We start from the raw sequence: 16,893 nt of genomic DNA on the forward strand, positions 1-16,893 counted from the left end.
CCCTATACATCTTATTTACAACAAAATCCTAACAAGGTAGACAGTAACACTCACAGGAGACAGCTTCAGGTCCTGTAAGATATCATCAAAATAATGGAACTCTGTCATTTCCAACTCTACCATCTCATTCTTCAGTTCCAGAATGCGACCCATCACTCCATCCAGGACCTTGCGGATCAGCATGCGTTTCTGTGGATGGACTATCTGATCATAGACATTCTCCATGTTCCTGAAGATCTGCACATAGTTTATGTAGAAGGTGGCTAACATCTGAAAGACTAGGACCTTGTTTGCTTGTGGTTCGGACATCTTCTGAAACTCTTTGTCAAGCAGAGAATTGAGGGCTTCTTGGGTCTGGTGCCACATCTTATTGTACATTCTGAGGGAAGACACAGAGTTTAGACAACCTCATGGATGAATGCTATCCACTGGGCACACTTGGCACCTTTAACAGAACCCACAGGCAGGGGTGAGCTCAGGACGTGGCAAGCGGCTGGAAGGCTCTCTGGATAAACTTACGGTGTTTTGAAATGCTTTTGGTTTTTGGTTTTTGTTTTGAAAAACCACCACTATGATTAGTAAACAGTTTTAAAAGCCTCTTTAAAGATAATGTAATTGCTCTTCAGCATGTCTGTAAAGCCAGTGTTACTATACTAATTTAAATAATAAAGTAATTTATAACCAGAACAGCTGATTATTTAAATGAATATATGTACATTTATATGATGCATATATGATGGGAAGTGTACATTAAAACTACCATGTCGGAAAGTAATTCCGCATTACATTGTAAAGTTAGATGTGTACAGACTCTGTGGATAAAGCTATGCCCCAGAGAAACTTATGACTCTGTATCAAGTTTGATTGTAGTAAGATAATTTTTTCCTGTGCGAAGGTAAGAATTCAATGCTTTGGGCATGGTATGTGTTCTACCACTGAACTATATCCATAGCTGTTGCAGATCGGTCTTGCATTCTGTACATTCAGATAGTGATTTTTGTGCCCAGACATCTGATTACAGTCTGGGTGATGGCATGGCCAAGCATCTCTGGTCTCCATGATATGTAAAAGTTGTTTTCAGGTATCTCTGGTTGATTAGTAAAGAACTGATCAGTCTATGACTGGGCAGGAGAGGACAATGGAGGTGGGACATCGGATCCCTGTGAGAGGATCCCAGGTACAGAGAGAACAGCAGAAAGAGTCGAAAGGTGTGGAGAGGCCATGTAGAGACACCAGGAGGGTTTGTCATGGGGACACACATGCAGCAGAGTCCACCAGAGCAAGATTTAGATGTCAAGTAATGGGGCATTTATCTGGGCATTAACAGCCTAGTTGGGTTAGAATAGTTCAGAATCTGCCCAGCAGAGTGCCAGCAGCTAGTTAATAAAAATACTAGGTCTTTGTGTCTTTTATTCAGGAGCTATATGGGCTAAAGTGGGTATAGAGAACCCTGCAGGAATTTGCAGGCAAAGGGGGTATAGCAACCCCCCTCTCCAACACTCCTATACCTAGTCTTTTAGATTCTTGGTGTGTGTGCAGGTGTGTGAGGTAACAGGTCAACCTGCAGTGTCATTTCTCAGGATACAACTACCTTGCTTCTTGAGACAAGGTCTCACTGGCCTTAGAATCCATCCAATAGGCTAGACTGGCTGGCCAGTGAGTCCCAGGGATCCCTCTTTTTTGCCTCCCAAGTGCTGGGATTATAAGAGCGTGACATCATACTCACACTAGCGATTAAGCAGCGAGTGGTTAAGAGCACTAGCTGCTCTTGCAGAGGATTCAGTTCCAGCACCCACATAGCAGCTCACAGCCTTCTATAACTCCAGGTCCAGGAGATCTGGTGCCCACTTCTGCCCCCAGTGGGCATTGCATGCAAATGGTATGCATATGCACCCCCCGCCCCCCCACCCGTACATGAAGCCAAAATACTAACACACATAAAATAAAAAATTAAATGAAAATGGCAAAAGTCTAAAGATAGCTCACTGATGAGAGGCAAGTAACTGCAGTGTAGTCACCAAAATTACTGTGCCACACAGCAGTGAGAAAGTGTGAGCGAGCCATAGCTAAAGACATCAATTGCTGTTCTTAGAGCCATGACAGTGTTTGAAAGGAAGGATCTCATGGGGGTCCGTGCCTCCTGGGTCTGCTTGCCCCCACTTTACTGGGAGGGGTCCGTACAATCAGAAGCTCATGGTATGAGTCTGTGAGCTGTGGATTGTTCTATGGCCTTCCTGGGGTGAAGGGGAGCCGATGGCTGGGGATATCATTCACCAGGGGGGCTTCCAGGCCACCATCCCATCCCCCCTCCATCTCTGAATAGTTTTGTCATTGGATTTGCTCAACATGCCTGTTCAGAGATTTCTCCCTATCCATTTTTTGCATTAGGCTGAAAACAGCTGAATGTCATGGGTGTCTGGGGGAGGCTTCTCTGGAGAGGGTGGTAGCCCTTCCCCTTACTGAGAAGCCAGAGTCTGGAGCCTTTGACTCCCATGTGGCTCTAGCCTGGATAACTCCCAGGTGCCTGGTGTCCAGCTTCCCATTTCCATGTGTCATTTTCTGCTGGACACAGAGTTGCTTAGCCTCTGTTTCCTGGAGTGTATAAGGGATGGGACTGGGAGTCACATGAGCTGATATAGCTACCATCAAAACTCCTTTTCAGTCCCTTCAAAAGCACCAGGGCTTCCCCTCTTTTGGGGGAGCTCTGGCTTGGTCCAGCTCCCTGCCCACCTCACACCTCCCATCCATCTCTCTCCCTCTTCAGTTTTCCTCATGGTCCTCGACAGATGTGTAGGTACTGTTTATCCTCACAAGTTCACAGCCTTTCAAGTTATTTACTGACACAAGAAAACAACTTAGGGAGCACTGGGGGTGAATACTCATATCTGACCACCTTGTTTTGACGGCACCCTAATGTCAGCAATAAGCTCCACTCCCAGGTTTTCCTGACATGCCAGCCTCCAACTGTTCCCCAGAATTGTTGCTCTGCACTCTCCTGTGCCAATAATCTGCACTGACTGATGATGCCCTGATGGCCAGTGAGGTTTCTATCTTCCTGGCCTAGTGTTAGATGTGTCTTGATGTGAGGAGGTTTTCAAAGCTATGGTTATAGTGATATAATGGTGGTGGTGGTGGTGGTGGTGGTGGTGATGATGATAGGGATGATCATCATGCTAATGGTGGTGATGATGGTCATGATGATGGTGATGATGGTCATGATGCTGGTGATGGTGGGTGAGTGGTGATGATCATGATGGTGGTAATGGTGGCTGATGATGGTGATGTTGGTGATGATAGTAATAATTCTGACTGTGACGATGGTGGGGTGATAATGGTGACAGAAATGACATATAAATGATTGCTCTGGTTTATATAGGAGGAGACCAAAGCATTCAGAAGCTATTGCTCAAGTCAGATTGGAAGGCATACTCCATGTCTTGGGGTTCTGGTTTCAGAGCTCATTGTCTGCCTACTAAGCTTTATGCTTCCAGTTTGTCAGGGAGAAAGCAAACATGGGCAGTTACTGGGGACAGATGCAAGGGCACGATGAGAAGCAAAGACTGTGAACCACAGATCACAGCAAGTCAAAGATGGTGTCAGGCCTCAACAGAAGCAGCTGCTGCCAGACCTCTGCCTGGAGAGCAGAAAGTCACGAAGGGTGTGAAGTGAGAAGTGGGGGGTGGGGGGTGGTTGTGTTGCCAAAGCCCATAGTCTAGAACTTGAGAAGAGAACACTTTACGATGGTCACTGGCCTGATAGAACACAGATCGAGCACACCAGCAGGCTCTGCAGCATCAAACCTAGACACATTGTAGGATTTGTTTGGGGGACAAACTAGGGTTTGGAGCCTCAGCCAACAGACATGGTGACAGAAGAAAAGCATAGGCTGATTTTGTTCAGCTCGGAGATCTGAAACTACACTTATTAAACCAAGATGCAAGCAGGAGGAAAGAGTCTCCTTTAACCAAGGCAGGGCGAGTCCAGGGATGCCTGAGGCTCAGCATGCCTGAGCACATGACCACACATACTCCTGAGCAGAGATGCCCTGGGCACACAAGGGTGATGGCTGCTGCAGGATGCTGAGTCCAGAGACCACTGCATCCTCACTGAGAGAACACCAACAACATGACCCTGGAAATTAGGAGTAAAAGAGAGAGAAGGGGTTGACAAAAAAGAATATTTTTTTAACACTGCTCTTTGTAAATGGCTTAACTGCCAAACGCAAGGAAACCATGACAGTAAATGACATCCATTAGAACAGAAAGGTCTCAAGGCTCAGATAACACCTACATAAATGAAGGGCAGAAAAAAAAAAAAAGAAACCCCAGCTACATCTCAGTTCAAATAAAAGGTCTTAAAGAATAATGGGGGGGGGCACACAGATAGATCTAAGCTGAAGAAAATTCTAGAATGCAGAAGTAGAGAACAAACAGAAGATAGGATCTGCTCCTGCCCAAAGATACAAAACATAAAAACAAGAAAGCCTGGAGGTGTGTGTGTGTGTGTGTGTGTGTGTGTGTGTGTGTACATGTATATATATTTAATATGAACAAGTACTTGTTGCAGAGATAAGCAACTTGAAGTATAAGTTGCTGCAATATGATATGTATATTATGAAAAAGAACCGGAAACTGAGGGTAAGTATAATTTTAAGGGAATGAAATAAACAGTGAAGGATGAAAGACTACCCTCTTGGTAATTTTTCTATTATCATAACAAACCATGACCAAAATCACTTAGAAAAAGATTTAATTGGACAATCATGACTCCAGAGGGTTAGAGTCCTTGCTTGTCATGGCAGTGTGTGTGGCTGAGGGCAGAGAGGCAGGTGCTGGAGTGGTAGCCAGGAGCTTACATCGTATCAGTATGTAGGAAGCAGATGAACTAACCAGGAATGGTGTAAGCTTTTGAAACTTCAAAGCCCTCCCCCAGTGACACACCTCCTCCAACACCTTCTAATCCTTCCCAAACAGTTCCACTAACTGGGAACATATATTCAAATATATGAGTCTGTGGGGGGCATTCTTATTTAAACAACCACAGCAGTTTATGCTTTAAATTGCTCATCTCTGCAGCAAGCACTATATGAAGGCATCTCCCAACTGTGTGGGTGGGCAGCTTCACCTCACCCAGACCCACACACATCAAGAGACTCAGACTTCCATCATGGGATTCTCCAGATGCCCTAATGGAGCAGAAATGCAGGTTAGCTGGATGCTGTGATCAGCCAGGCAGGGAGATGCAGCCAGCCAGGCTCGTGTAGAGTCTGTGCTCTGCATGGAGTCTATGCCCTCATGCATCTACTTCAGACAGGGTTAGGACAGCAGGGGGCTTTCAAGGTCCCCAGCTACATCTCAGTTCAAATAAAAGGAGTTAAAGAATACTGGGGGCCACGCAGATCCAGCTGAAGAAAATTCTAGACTGGCTATATCTGTAGCACTGAGTCAAAGATACTCCTCATGGCTGGACCCTTACAGATCCTCCGTCTGGCCTGAAGGTTTTTGCTTCCTCACCTGTACCTTTCAAGGACCCTACAGCCATAGCTTTGCTTGAAGAAAAATGTGGAGTGTTAGGTGAGCCTGTGGATCCCATGTCTTGTCCTGATTTCACCACCACCGAAGATGGCTTCATCTTTTTCTGACAGACCCATTCCTTGGAGACTGGCTTCCTGCCTTGGTCCCTTACATGTACCTATGGCCACACTCCACCACTCTGGCTTGGCAGGGACCTAACAACCATGCCTCAGCCACACCGGCCTGTGGAGTGCTGGCCTCCTTCATAGACCTGGTGTGCCATGAGCCCACACATCATCTGGTCCTTCTGCTCATGTGGGACCCATGATGATGATGTGAGATGAGGCACAGCAAGGCACTAAAGAAGAGCATCATGGAGACACATTTCACAACCCACCAGGGGCCCTGCCTTCATGAGTGCAAGGCTGTGGCTTTAGTGTATTTACTGTGCTATAGAGCCAGCGCCACTGTCAGGCTCTAGAGTGTTTCCACCACTCAAAGAGAATCCTGTTCAGACGAACAGTCACTCCCAAGCCTGCCTCCTCCCAGTTCTTGGCCAAGAATCCCACATCATCCAGATAGTCCCACATACAGCTATGCCTGACCCACGTGAAAACATCACAATTGGAAAACCACCCATCTCGGCAGCTCGGCACACTGCAGAGAGTAGTTGTTTCCCTCCAAAAGGCGTTTTTGAGATTAAGCATCTAGAAAGCCAGGCATAATCCAGGAGCCCAGATCCACCGTCATAGCTCATAGGTATGTCATTACTGAACCCCACTGCCTTTTTATATCTCTGTGAAGGAAAGAGATTGTAAGTTGAACCATCGTATAAGTCAGAGGCTGTCTGTAAACAGAGTCTGTCCTAAGTCGATTTCTGTGAGTGACTTCCTACACTCATACCGAGTGCAAGCTCACTCAGGTTGTAACACAAGTCAGGTCTTCTCTCTGTTTAACGCCAAAGAACCTGTGGTGCCACCTTCCTGCTCTGAGAGAGACCTAGTCCTTCCCCCTCCTCTCTCTCTCTCTCTCTCTCTCTCTCTCTCTCTCTCTCTCTCTGTGTGTGTGTGTGTGTGTGTGTGTGTGTGTGTGTTGAGGGTATAGGTTGGTGTGTTGGGGATGCTCTCTAAGGTTGGGGTCCCCTTCTGCATAGAACTACATAGCCTTCTGTCATGGCTGTGTGCTGCTGTTCCAGGGACCTCCTGGCTGTCCATACCACCTCTAGACTCCCTCTCTTCTCATTCCTAGCTGTGAGTTCTATGTCCTCAGTGGCTGACATTACTTCCCTCTGTGTTCTCTTTCCTATTCCCTTCTCTCAGAACACTCTATTTTGCCTTTCCTCCAGATGTTTGGCTATACTCAGTTTTGTTAAATAAAACTGATACCCAACACTGTCTGCTGGCCCAAGTGCTCCCAATGGCTCCCATTATCAAGGGTGGCACGCGTTTCCTCCTGGCCTCCTCCTCCTCCCTCACCACTGGGTATTTTTGTTTCTTTGTTTGTTTTTTGTTTTGTTTTGTTTTGTTTTTTAGATTTATTTATTTTGTATGTGTGAGTACACTGGTAAACTGTAGCTGTCTTCAGACACACCAGAAGAGGGCATCGGGTCCCATTACAGAGGGTTGTGAGCCACCAAGCAGTGGCTGGGAATTGAACTCAGGACCTCTGGAAGAACAGACAATGCTCTTAACAGCTGAGCCATTTCTCCAGCTCTGTAAGCTGAGTTTTTCCATTCAAAACTCCCTGCCTCCCCTGTCCTCCGTCACAGCGACCGCCTCATCCCTTTCTGCTGTGGGAAACTCTCAGGCCTTCACTGCACCGGCTCCCCTCTCCCATGTCCAGAATGATCTTTCTGGCCCATCACTCCACGGTCAGTTACGAGCAGAGACCTTAGGCTGCTAATGTGGCTTCCAGTCTTGCCTCTTCATAGACTCATGCCAGGATCACTGGGTAGAGCCTGCTCTCTCTCTCTCTCTCTCTCTCTCTCTCTCTCTCTTTCTCTCTCTCTCTCTCTCCACCATTTTCCCATGGAGGAAGGGGTTTTGGATCCTTTGCCGTGCTAGCTCTTCTTCCCGCTGATCCGGGCTCGCCCTCTTACCTACACTTATTCTGTGTCTCCTATGGACCATCCTGGGTCCACACTGTCAAGTTCCTACTTCATCTCTATGAAGCTAAGAGCTGATATTCAACAGCCTTCCTTCGAGTTCCACAGGCTGCATGCATGCAGTCTGCTTTCCTGGTCTCCCCACACCCCACTCCTCACTTCCAGGCTTAGGTTTCCTGAAAGTCAGTATTGGGAGGCTGGGGGTAGGCTGGAGCTGGAGCTGGAGCTGTGGTATACAGCTGTTACACATTGACGCTGTGAGCCACTGCCCCATGAGGATGTCTCTTCAACAAGATGGAAACAGCACGCAGAGCTACAGCTTTACAGGATGGCTGTGGCCATGGCTGGGCCCTGAAACTTACTCCAGTCAAGCCATACCGTGTGCTCCCAATGTGAAGTAAGTGCAGAGCCAGGTACACAGGGTGGGGACAGACACACACAGGGCAACAGCCTCGGGGTTGGGCTGGGAAATAGGGTATTGCTGCTTCCCCCAGATCTTTCTGGAGCTCGATCTAGGGACTGGTGTTTCCACAAGCAACCCCTTCATGACTAATAGAAAAGCCACCTCGGTCACCCATGACATGTGATGAAGGCCTGGAGGTCCTCCCCTGGGGAAGGAGGGAAACAGTCTAGTGTTCCTTGCTGAGACAGGGAGAGTCATTTCTGAGGCACATTGAACTTGATAAAAGATAAAAAGGAGGAGGGAGGAGGGAGGGGGAAAGGCAGAAGCCACCCTGCCCAGGCGACCCCCCCACTAAGGCAATAGTAACCCACCACTTACAGGTTCGACATGGTTGGCCTCTTTCTGTCTTTCCTTCACCCACAGGAAAGCTTTTCCTTGGCCTCTAAAGGCTGGCCTACTGCCGAAGTTGGGGGAACTCCCCCTAGAGGTTTTCAGAGGTTGGGGATTCCTCTGGAGGGAGGAACAGGGACTGAGGACAGCCTGTCTCTTAGGGCAGGGAGAGGCTTGGCAGGGTTGGTGACCTGTGGCCACCCTCCTGGAGAGCAGGCTCTGACTGGGATTCCCTCGCTCCGGTTGCTGCCTCGGGCTCTGGAACCCCACTTCTCCCACTAGAGCGTCTTCAGGTGGCCCCTAGCAACAGGAACTCTACATCTGAGCAGTGCCTGCTTATGTTTCCGTTTCCGTGGCAACTGCAAGGCAGGGCGCGAGGAGCTAGGGGCGAGGCAAGTTCTGCAGCTGACCGGGTGGGAGGAGCTACGTCCGGCTCTCCAGGTCCTGCTTTGTCTCTGTCTGGAGTCTCTGACATCTTCCCATCTTCAGAGTGGGTGCAGAAGTTGCGCACTTTGGCAAGCGCAGAGGCCGGCACTCCATAAAAGAGAAGTGCCCTGTTTATGTGAGCCGTCAGCGACCCGCAAAAAGGCTTTTCTTAGTTTTCATTCTTAGTTAACGTTAAAATTTAGTGGCAAACTTTACAAAGAATCTGCAGTTCCTTTAGGGGCATGCCCTGAATCGCACAATAGAGAGACAGGATTCGGGGAGGGAGGAAAATGTGGGGGGAAAGTGGAGAAGAGGGAGAGGGGAAAGAGGAGAGCCAACGCAGGAAGCAACAGACCCAAACCACAGACCATTATCGAGGGAGGGAACAAAGGAGGTACGAACCTCTCCCCAACCCTGTAGCAGTATGAACCTCCATCTAGAGGCTGCAATGGAGTCCTGATTTATGCTAGGCCCAGTTCCCCAAGTCTTTGTGGAGAAAGCAGCCAGCCAGACAACACACCAAGGGTCCCAGGGATGTTTTTTTGATGAAAGGGTTCAACAGAGAAAGGAATTGGGAAAAGCTGAGAAAGGCCAGGCACAACTCAGCATGTCCTGACTTCGAGGAGCCGGAATCAGCCATAGTGACTGTGGCTGGGTAAGATGGAGACTCATGGGCTGCTCAAAAGGGTTAGCTGGTGTTCCTGGGGGGCGGGGGAGGAGGAGCTTCTAGGGCTCTGGAGATTGGTTAATTCCTTGGGGGAGAAATATGCGGGCCTGACTTTTGATCCCTAGCACCCATGGGGAAAAGCCAGGTTCTGTGGCACACATCTTTGAAGCCTGTGCAGACAAGACGATCCCTGGTGTGCACTGCTAGCCGATCTAGTCTGTTCTGTGAGCTCCAGGCTCAGGAAGAGACTCCATCTGAAAAAATAAATGAGGTGAAGAGCAGTCCAGGAAGAAACCTGATGTTGATTCTGGCCTTTATCTATGTGCCCGCCCACAATTCATGGAAATACAAAGAGACATCTAAGGTGGGATGGGGGAAATAGAGAGAAGGAGGGAGAGAGAAGGAGGGAGGGAGGGAGGGAGGGAGGGAGGGAGGGAGGGAGGGAGGGAGGGAGGGAGGGAGAGAGAGTTTTCTTGCTATGTTCTGGGAGAACCAAGAGATGGCAAGACAACACCAGGAGCCATGCTGGCTGTCAGCAACAAGTGCTTTCAGTGCCAAATACAAAGTGCAAAGCTCTCGAGGGGAGAGTGGGAGCCACTTAGTGCTCAAATAGGAAAACCATCAGGACCTTAACTAGCGTGTTAAATGTCAAGAGAGAACTCAGGACCCCACAGCTTGACCATAAGAGCTTTCATAAATTACCTTGATCTACTTGCATTCCCAGGCGGAGGTAGAAGGAATAACTCAGTCAGCGCTCAGCTGGGAGAGGGCAGTGCCAGCTGCTGTATGAAGTCAATGCAAGTCACACACACACACAAGCTCATCAAAACAAAGTGCTTGACCACGGTGCTCAGATAGCAAATAGTGCACGCAGCTCCGAGTTTGACGCTAGGGTGTCAGGCACAGTGTTGTGACGTTGGCCACCACCTCACTGGACAGTTATGTAAGGTGGAACTGAGAGCCGGGGGTGTAAGCAACTAGTTTCAAGGCCACACTCAAATAGACACTGGAGTTGATGTGTATCACTAGCTGTTTGGTCTTCGAAGACCACCTGGAGTTTCCCACCTTGTAAAGATGGGAACCGCTTCACCTTTCCTGGTGGTGCCTTTGAGAAGTCAAATGATTATGGGTCAGGCCCTAAGTAGCCCTGACGAGGGGACAAACAGCTGAAGGTCTCAATCTCAGTGTGGGTACCAACACTTGTCTTGGTTAAAGTTTTGGGTTTCTGTGAGACCAAAACAGTGGGTCCTCAGCTATTCATCCATCAGGGACACCCAGCACTGCTCCCTGAGGGGACAATGCAGAAAGCCCACTGCATCCACTGCCTTTAGTGATTCGCACAGCCTCAGCATTCAGTTGCCAAGCTCCTTGTCAAGGGTGCTTTACTTCTTGCTCTCTTTGGAGCAAATAGACACTTACACTGCCATCTGAAAAGCCAGATAGGGCAGCAGACAGAGACACTTTGCTGGAGTTAGTAGCCTTCATGGAGTTTGGGAAAGAGTGACCATGGGGTGGGGGTGGCTATAGGCCGTCACCACAGAAGGACACTTTCTTGAAAGTGAACAGGCTCAGATGCCTGTGGAGGTCCACTTGAGCTATGCTTGCATCTAATGCTTAAAGGTCATCTGTGAAGGCGCATCAAGCTCAAAGCAGGACCCAGGCATCCCTGGAAGTCTAGAAGTGGTGGTGTCCCTGGGGGGATTAACCCCCTTTTTGGATCAAGGTTACCTGGTTGTCTTCTCCTCAGGGCTGTCTATCAAGCCCAGGAAGTCACTGTCCTCTTGTGTTTGGTGTTTGTCCCTTGGATACCTGGTGCAGGGTTTTCTGCCTTGATATTGCTTGTTATTTCTGGGAAATGGGTAGATGTTAGGGAAGGAGGCAAGGAGGATATTGAGGCCATGGGTTTCTACTGGACTGGATAGTGGTGGTGTACCTGCTATGGTGGTATGCAAAGACTCTGCTGGCTCTTGCAGCATTAGACTCTCTCTGAGAGTCTAGGTTCCTGGGCACTGGTGTCAGCCACACTTGTAATGGGGTCACACAAAAACCTGCTATTCCTCTTCCTGCAAGAAAGCTCAGCTGGTGCCTGTCCAGCCTCTGCAATAGGAGCAATTTTGTGTGTGGTTAAACTCCCATGCCGGTCTCCCTTAAGTCTTTCTGTCCTTTGAACAGAAAACAAGGCTGCCACAGCCCGAGAAGGGACAGTGGGCCCTTGTTTGTCTCATCCAGAGGTCCTTCCTGCACACCCTGTCTATTCCTGGGTGGCTGCTGTACCTCAGTTTTCATGGGGTACTCATGGCTAGGGAAACCATCAACCTGCAATGTCATCTGTCACAAAGTGGTTCACCATCCTATCAAGGTCTGTGCGGTCCCTCAAATCTAACCAGTTCCCCTGATGTAAATGTTCCCCCTGCCAAAGTCAAGGAGCCTTCAGCACATCTCAGTCAAAAGGCACAGTGCAGATCAATCAACAGTCACTAAACCTGCCCTGCCCCAGCTGTCCTGTCCTCAGCTGTTCCCGGGATGAGGACAGGGCAGGTGCTCCTGACACATGGCTCCATCTTTGTATTCAGAGCCTCATCCTTATCCCCGAGGCCAGAACCACAGGCTTGGATCTTCCATTGCCCTCGTGTGTTTGGGGGGGGGAGCGGGGGAGTCCAGGATAGTGCACTTCCTCGCTCGGTTTTTTTGTCTACCTCCTCAGAAATCATTTTAATGTTCTGCGCCGCTTCCTGGGATCATAAGAAGTTCATAGTCCTCCACTCGACCTTCTTATCAGTGAGACATTAGTTCTCTGCTGTAATTCTTCACGGCCTTAGTCTTCATAACCCCATGATTATCCTGTCAGAGCAGGAATTTGGCTCTCCAGGCACACCTCAGTGTCTCCACTCCAGCCTAGACTCCCAGAGATAACTCAGGCTACAGGAGCCAGCAGAGCTTTCCCCTGCTGCAGAGAAGGCACAGTACCACTGTCCACACCAGTGAGACCCCATGGGGACTCTGGAAACCTGTTCTCAAGGTCCCACTGTCCTTCTTGCTTTCTTCCCTAACACCTGCCCATTCCCCAGAAATAAGACAAATAAAGGCTGAAAAACCCTGCACGAGGGGACCAAGGGACAAACATCCAACATAAGCAGACAAGAGACTCCCAGGGCTTGCTAGGTAGCCCTGGGGAAAGGCAACAGGTAACCTTGATCCAAAGAGAGGGTTAATCCCCCAGGGACACAATCACCTCTAGACTTCCAGGGATGCCTGGGCTCTGACTCCTCTGACCTCTGAGCTGTTGATGGGTATTCAGAGGTCACCACACAGGCCTCCATGTGCGGGGAAGTTTCTTCTTTGTCTACAAGAACAGTTTGGCACATGTAGTCTGCTGTGCAGGACATCTGAGGCCCAAGCCATTGCTCTAGTTTGTCCTTCTGGGCAGTGCCTTGCATGTGATGTCTCTTCTGCAGTCGCTACGCTTTTCTCTTAAATAACCGATGCCTTATTTCATGCAAAATGTGAATGTTTCCTTGACCAGCCTCCTGACAAGACTACCAGGTCTCTGGGGAAATGCATCTTTCTTGTCCTCTTGACATATAGGAAATCAATAGGACAGATAGCGACTGGTGCTTCCTCCCTCTGTGAAAGAACAGTACTCCTTGCAGTAGCATGGAAAGCACAGTACTCTGCTTAGTGCTGTGCTAAGTACTCCACTCGATACTATGCAAGGCACAGTGCTGTGCGCAGCCGTAGAAAGGGGAGCTCTGATAGGGACTCAGCCTTTAGGAGGAGAATGGGAGACAAAGGTGGGGCATGAAGAGGTTCTCTGGTGAAAAGTCCTCTGTGATTGTAGAAGACAGAGGGTGCCTTTGCCCGGTATAAAAACAGTAAATGGTTTTATACAGCAGGGGAACAAGTTGGCTATGTGGACTTTGATCTGAGGAGATGAGGAGAACATTCTAGAGGGAGGAAACTCAGGCATAGGCATGGAGGTGGAGGGTGCATTGGTGGCATGGAAACAGGCTTGTCACTGTGGGTTGCAGGGTGAATGTATTCAGCTGTGGACGAGGATATCATACATCTACTCCAGAAGCAATGGATGCTGTATAGGCAGGGAATTTGCATGCTCCAGAGGCAGGCACCAAGGAAAAGACAGGAAGCTCAAGTGGGTAGATAAACAGAACACACTTTCTACATACCATGGAGTAACCTGTAGCATGAGAAGGAATGAAGGTCAGACACGGGTGGCGACATGTATGAGCCGGGAGACTGCTGTACAGTCCGAATAAGCCAGACATACGAGGACACGCACCGTCTGACCTCACTTAATATGAGGTATTCAGAATACATAAATTCACAGAGAAGGATTAGAAGTCACTATGGACTGGGGAAGGATCTGGGGAAGGGTGAGGGTGTTCTATGAGGCGTAAGACATGCAACAACACTTCGCAACTACAGAGGCACCTGTGCAACCCAGGGAATTCACTTGATGCTGTGGACTTGTGCATTTACCATGATAAAACTGACAACTTTGAAAATGTTTATTTTCATTGTATTTGTATGGACATTTGCCTCAATGTATATCTATGTAAAACATGTGTACAGTACCCAGAGAGGCCAGAAAAGGGTGTAGCATCCTCTGGAACTGGAGCTACAGAGGCTGTAAGCTGTCCTATGGGTGCTAGGAACCACACCTAGGTCCTCTGGAAAAGCAGCCAGTGCTCTTAAACACTGAGCCATCTCTCCATCCCCTAAAACCCTTGATTTTAAAACTGTATCAGGAAGCACCTTTTGAATACAGACTTCTCTCTTTTCCAGGACCCCCTGTGCTCCCTCAGCACAAAGATACCTGCTCTGAGTGTTCTGGTGATGAGACTTAGCCCTGAAGGAACCCATGGACCTAAGCCACAGTGTGCACTTTGGGTAACTCCGGGAGGTTTTCTGTAAGACTGCAGCTGTGTGCCAGGAAGACCACACCCACACGTCACATCTCTTCAGGGACATCGAGCGGGAAGTTGTGTCCTTTCTTTACCCCATTGCATCGCACATTTCCTATAATATCCCTGCTCATTATTCTGCATGGCACAGGACATGGCTTATTCCCCGTTAGCATTTCATAATATTTGCTATTAGAAAGTAAGTCCTATGACAGGAAGAGATGTTATAAATTGGATGTTTAATTAACAGGAATAAAACTATGGTCAAGCAACACGTCCAGACCCTGTTCTTCCATCTTGAATTGATGCCAGTAACACCTTTGAACCCCAGTCTGCCTCTACAGGTCCTTTGTGTCACTCCAAGTCCATGGTGGTGTATCTCTTGATAGATTTTTAAAAAGGGGATTAATTTGATTTTAATATGTGTATGGGTGTGTGTTTGTGTGTGGGTGTGCATATGAGGGCAGTGCCTGAAGAGGCCAGAAGAGGGCGTCAGACCTCCTGGAGCTGTTATTAGGGGCAGTTGTGCTCTGCCTGGTGTGGTAGTTAGAGCTGAGCTTGGGTTCTCTGAAAGAGCAGCATATACTCTTAATTACTGAGCACAGACACTCTCCAGTTTTTGTTTTTGTTTTTTAAACTGCTGTGTGTTGGTAAAACTGTGTGGCGTTGTGTGTTTACATCAGAGTGATCACCTGACCCTCATGGTTTCGAAGATGCACTCAGTGTCAGCTATGTAAAAGGAAGAAAGGTTCCCGTTGACTCCCGGTTTCAGAGGAGTGTGTCCATCACGGTGGGGACATTGAGTGAAGCAGGGCTGCTTGCTCACGGAGTCCTGGAAGTAGAGAAAAGTCCAGTCCCCCAAGGACCCATAATCAGTTACCTGCTTCCAGTGGCTGCTAAGTTTCCCACCACAGCCTCTGAAAACAGCGCCACCAGCTGGTCCATCCTTGCAATTCAGGAGTCATCCGGGCAGGGGAACACTTTCAGGGACAAACTCTCCCAGACTCCTCTGAGTCTGCAAAGTTCCTCCCTTCCCTCGCTGAACCTATGCAGGAGGAGTAGAGTCCGTGGAGCTGAGTTTCCTCAGGCTGTGCGGGAGTCTGGAGCGCGGGAGTCGAACAGTACTTCCGGATCCAGTCAGCGTTTGATGGGCACTTCAAGGCCCTGCGAGAAGAAAGCGGGGAGTTTCCGGTTGACTTTGATTCTGTCCAGCTCGCTGCTCAGGTAGGCTGCAGAAAGAGACGAGCACCAGGCTAGATGAAAGCTGAGGTACCTGAAGTTCACTCGGAATTGGAAGGCCCTGCTCCTCCAAACCGAGATGTAAGAAACACTTCTGTGCTCCGGAGTTGGAAATGTCATTCTTCAGAGAGGAGCGTTTCAAGATGACAGCTGCAGAGCTGTCTGCTGTCGTGGGCCACTTTTGTAGTAGACGTCAAGTCCATACAGAAGAAGTGGATGCAAGATGGGTTTGTGACATTTGTAATTTGTATCTGGACCAGAGTAACAGCCATGTTTTACTAATGTGGATTTGTTAAGGCATGTGCTGATGGGACCCTCACCAAGATTACAAGAGAGACAACCACAGACAACCTCTTCCCATTAGCCCACAAGGTACCCAGGGAGTTACAGTTTGTGACAGGGGGACTTCTGACTCTCCTCAGGCAGTTGTGGGGATTAAACAGATACTCACTCACAGGAAGGCACTGAATGCAAATTTGAACCTGCCTTCGGCTGGGAGTTAGGTAAGCCTAAAAGCTATGTGGCGTCTAAGGTTCTCCTTAGAACCAACTGTGTGTGTGTGTGTGTGTGTGTGTGTGTGTGTGTGTGTGTGTGTAGGGGGGCACATATGCACGAGTGTATACATATGTGGCCGTGCACGTGGAGGCCTGAGGTTGATGTCTGAAGTCTTCCTCAGTGACTCTCCCTCTACCTTATTTGTGGAAGCAGATATCTTAGTTGAACCCCGAGTTGCTCATCTATACAGTCTAACTAACCAGTTTGCTTCATAGACTCACAGGCCCTGGTTTCTGTTGTTGTAAAGTCATCAGAACCAAAAGCAACTTGGGGACCAAAATCAAGCAATTTGGCTATCATTGAGGGAAACCAAGGCAGGAACTCAAGGCAAGAACTGAAGCAGGAACCCAGAAGAATGCTGCTTACTGGATCAGCTTTCTTATGCTACCCAGGGCTGTCTGCTCATGGGTGGCTACACCCACATCTCCTGCATCAATTAGCGACCAGTGAAATGCCACACAGATATACCCACAGGGCGATCTGATAGAAGCAGATATTCAGTAGAGATTCCCTCCTCTTAGATGTATCAAGGTTTGTGTCAAGTTGACAAAAACTGACCAGCAAACATCACATCCCCATCTGAGCACTGGAATTCTAGGTGGCCTGCCATGACCTTCTGGGATTTGCGTCTGTCCTTAAGGCTTAAACTTGGACAGCAAGCACTTTAACCTCGA

General features: G+C 48.7%; 1 protein-coding gene and 1 long non-coding RNA gene across 4 annotated transcripts in view; one reads left to right on the forward strand and one right to left on the reverse strand.

Moving 5' to 3' along the window:
• Iqca (IQ motif containing with AAA domain) overlaps positions 1–8,670 on the reverse strand; it is a 111,305-nt gene extending 102,635 nt beyond the window's left edge. Inside the window, exons 1-2 of one of the 2 annotated variants that reach the window (NM_001368722.1) lie at positions 8,399–8,670; positions 55–379 (exon numbers count right to left, since the gene is read on the reverse strand). In NM_001368722.1, coding sequence (NP_001355651.1) covers positions 55–379; positions 8,399–8,409 — 336 coding nt within the window. In that variant the 5' untranslated portion in view covers positions 8,410–8,670. The remainder of the gene's footprint in view (positions 1–54; positions 380–8,398) is intronic. The other variant, NM_029122.2, reaches the window with a different exon arrangement.
• Positions 8,671–8,725: 55 nt separating this feature from the next.
• 4930434B07Rik lies at positions 8,726–14,689 on the forward strand. Of its 2 annotated transcripts, XR_878374.2 has the most exons (4): positions 8,726–8,972; positions 9,307–9,491; positions 9,629–9,867; positions 14,307–14,689. It is a non-coding gene; the product is annotated as an RIKEN cDNA 4930434B07 gene (long non-coding RNA). The 2 variants fall into 2 exon arrangements; XR_878373.3 differs by having other exon boundaries at positions 8,731–9,491.
• Positions 14,690–16,893: the final 2,204 nt, after the last annotated feature.

Source organism: Mus musculus, chromosome 1, assembly GCF_000001635.26.
Source record: "Mus musculus strain C57BL/6J chromosome 1, GRCm38.p6 C57BL/6J".
NCBI lineage: Eukaryota > Metazoa > Chordata > Mammalia > Rodentia > Muridae > Mus > Mus musculus.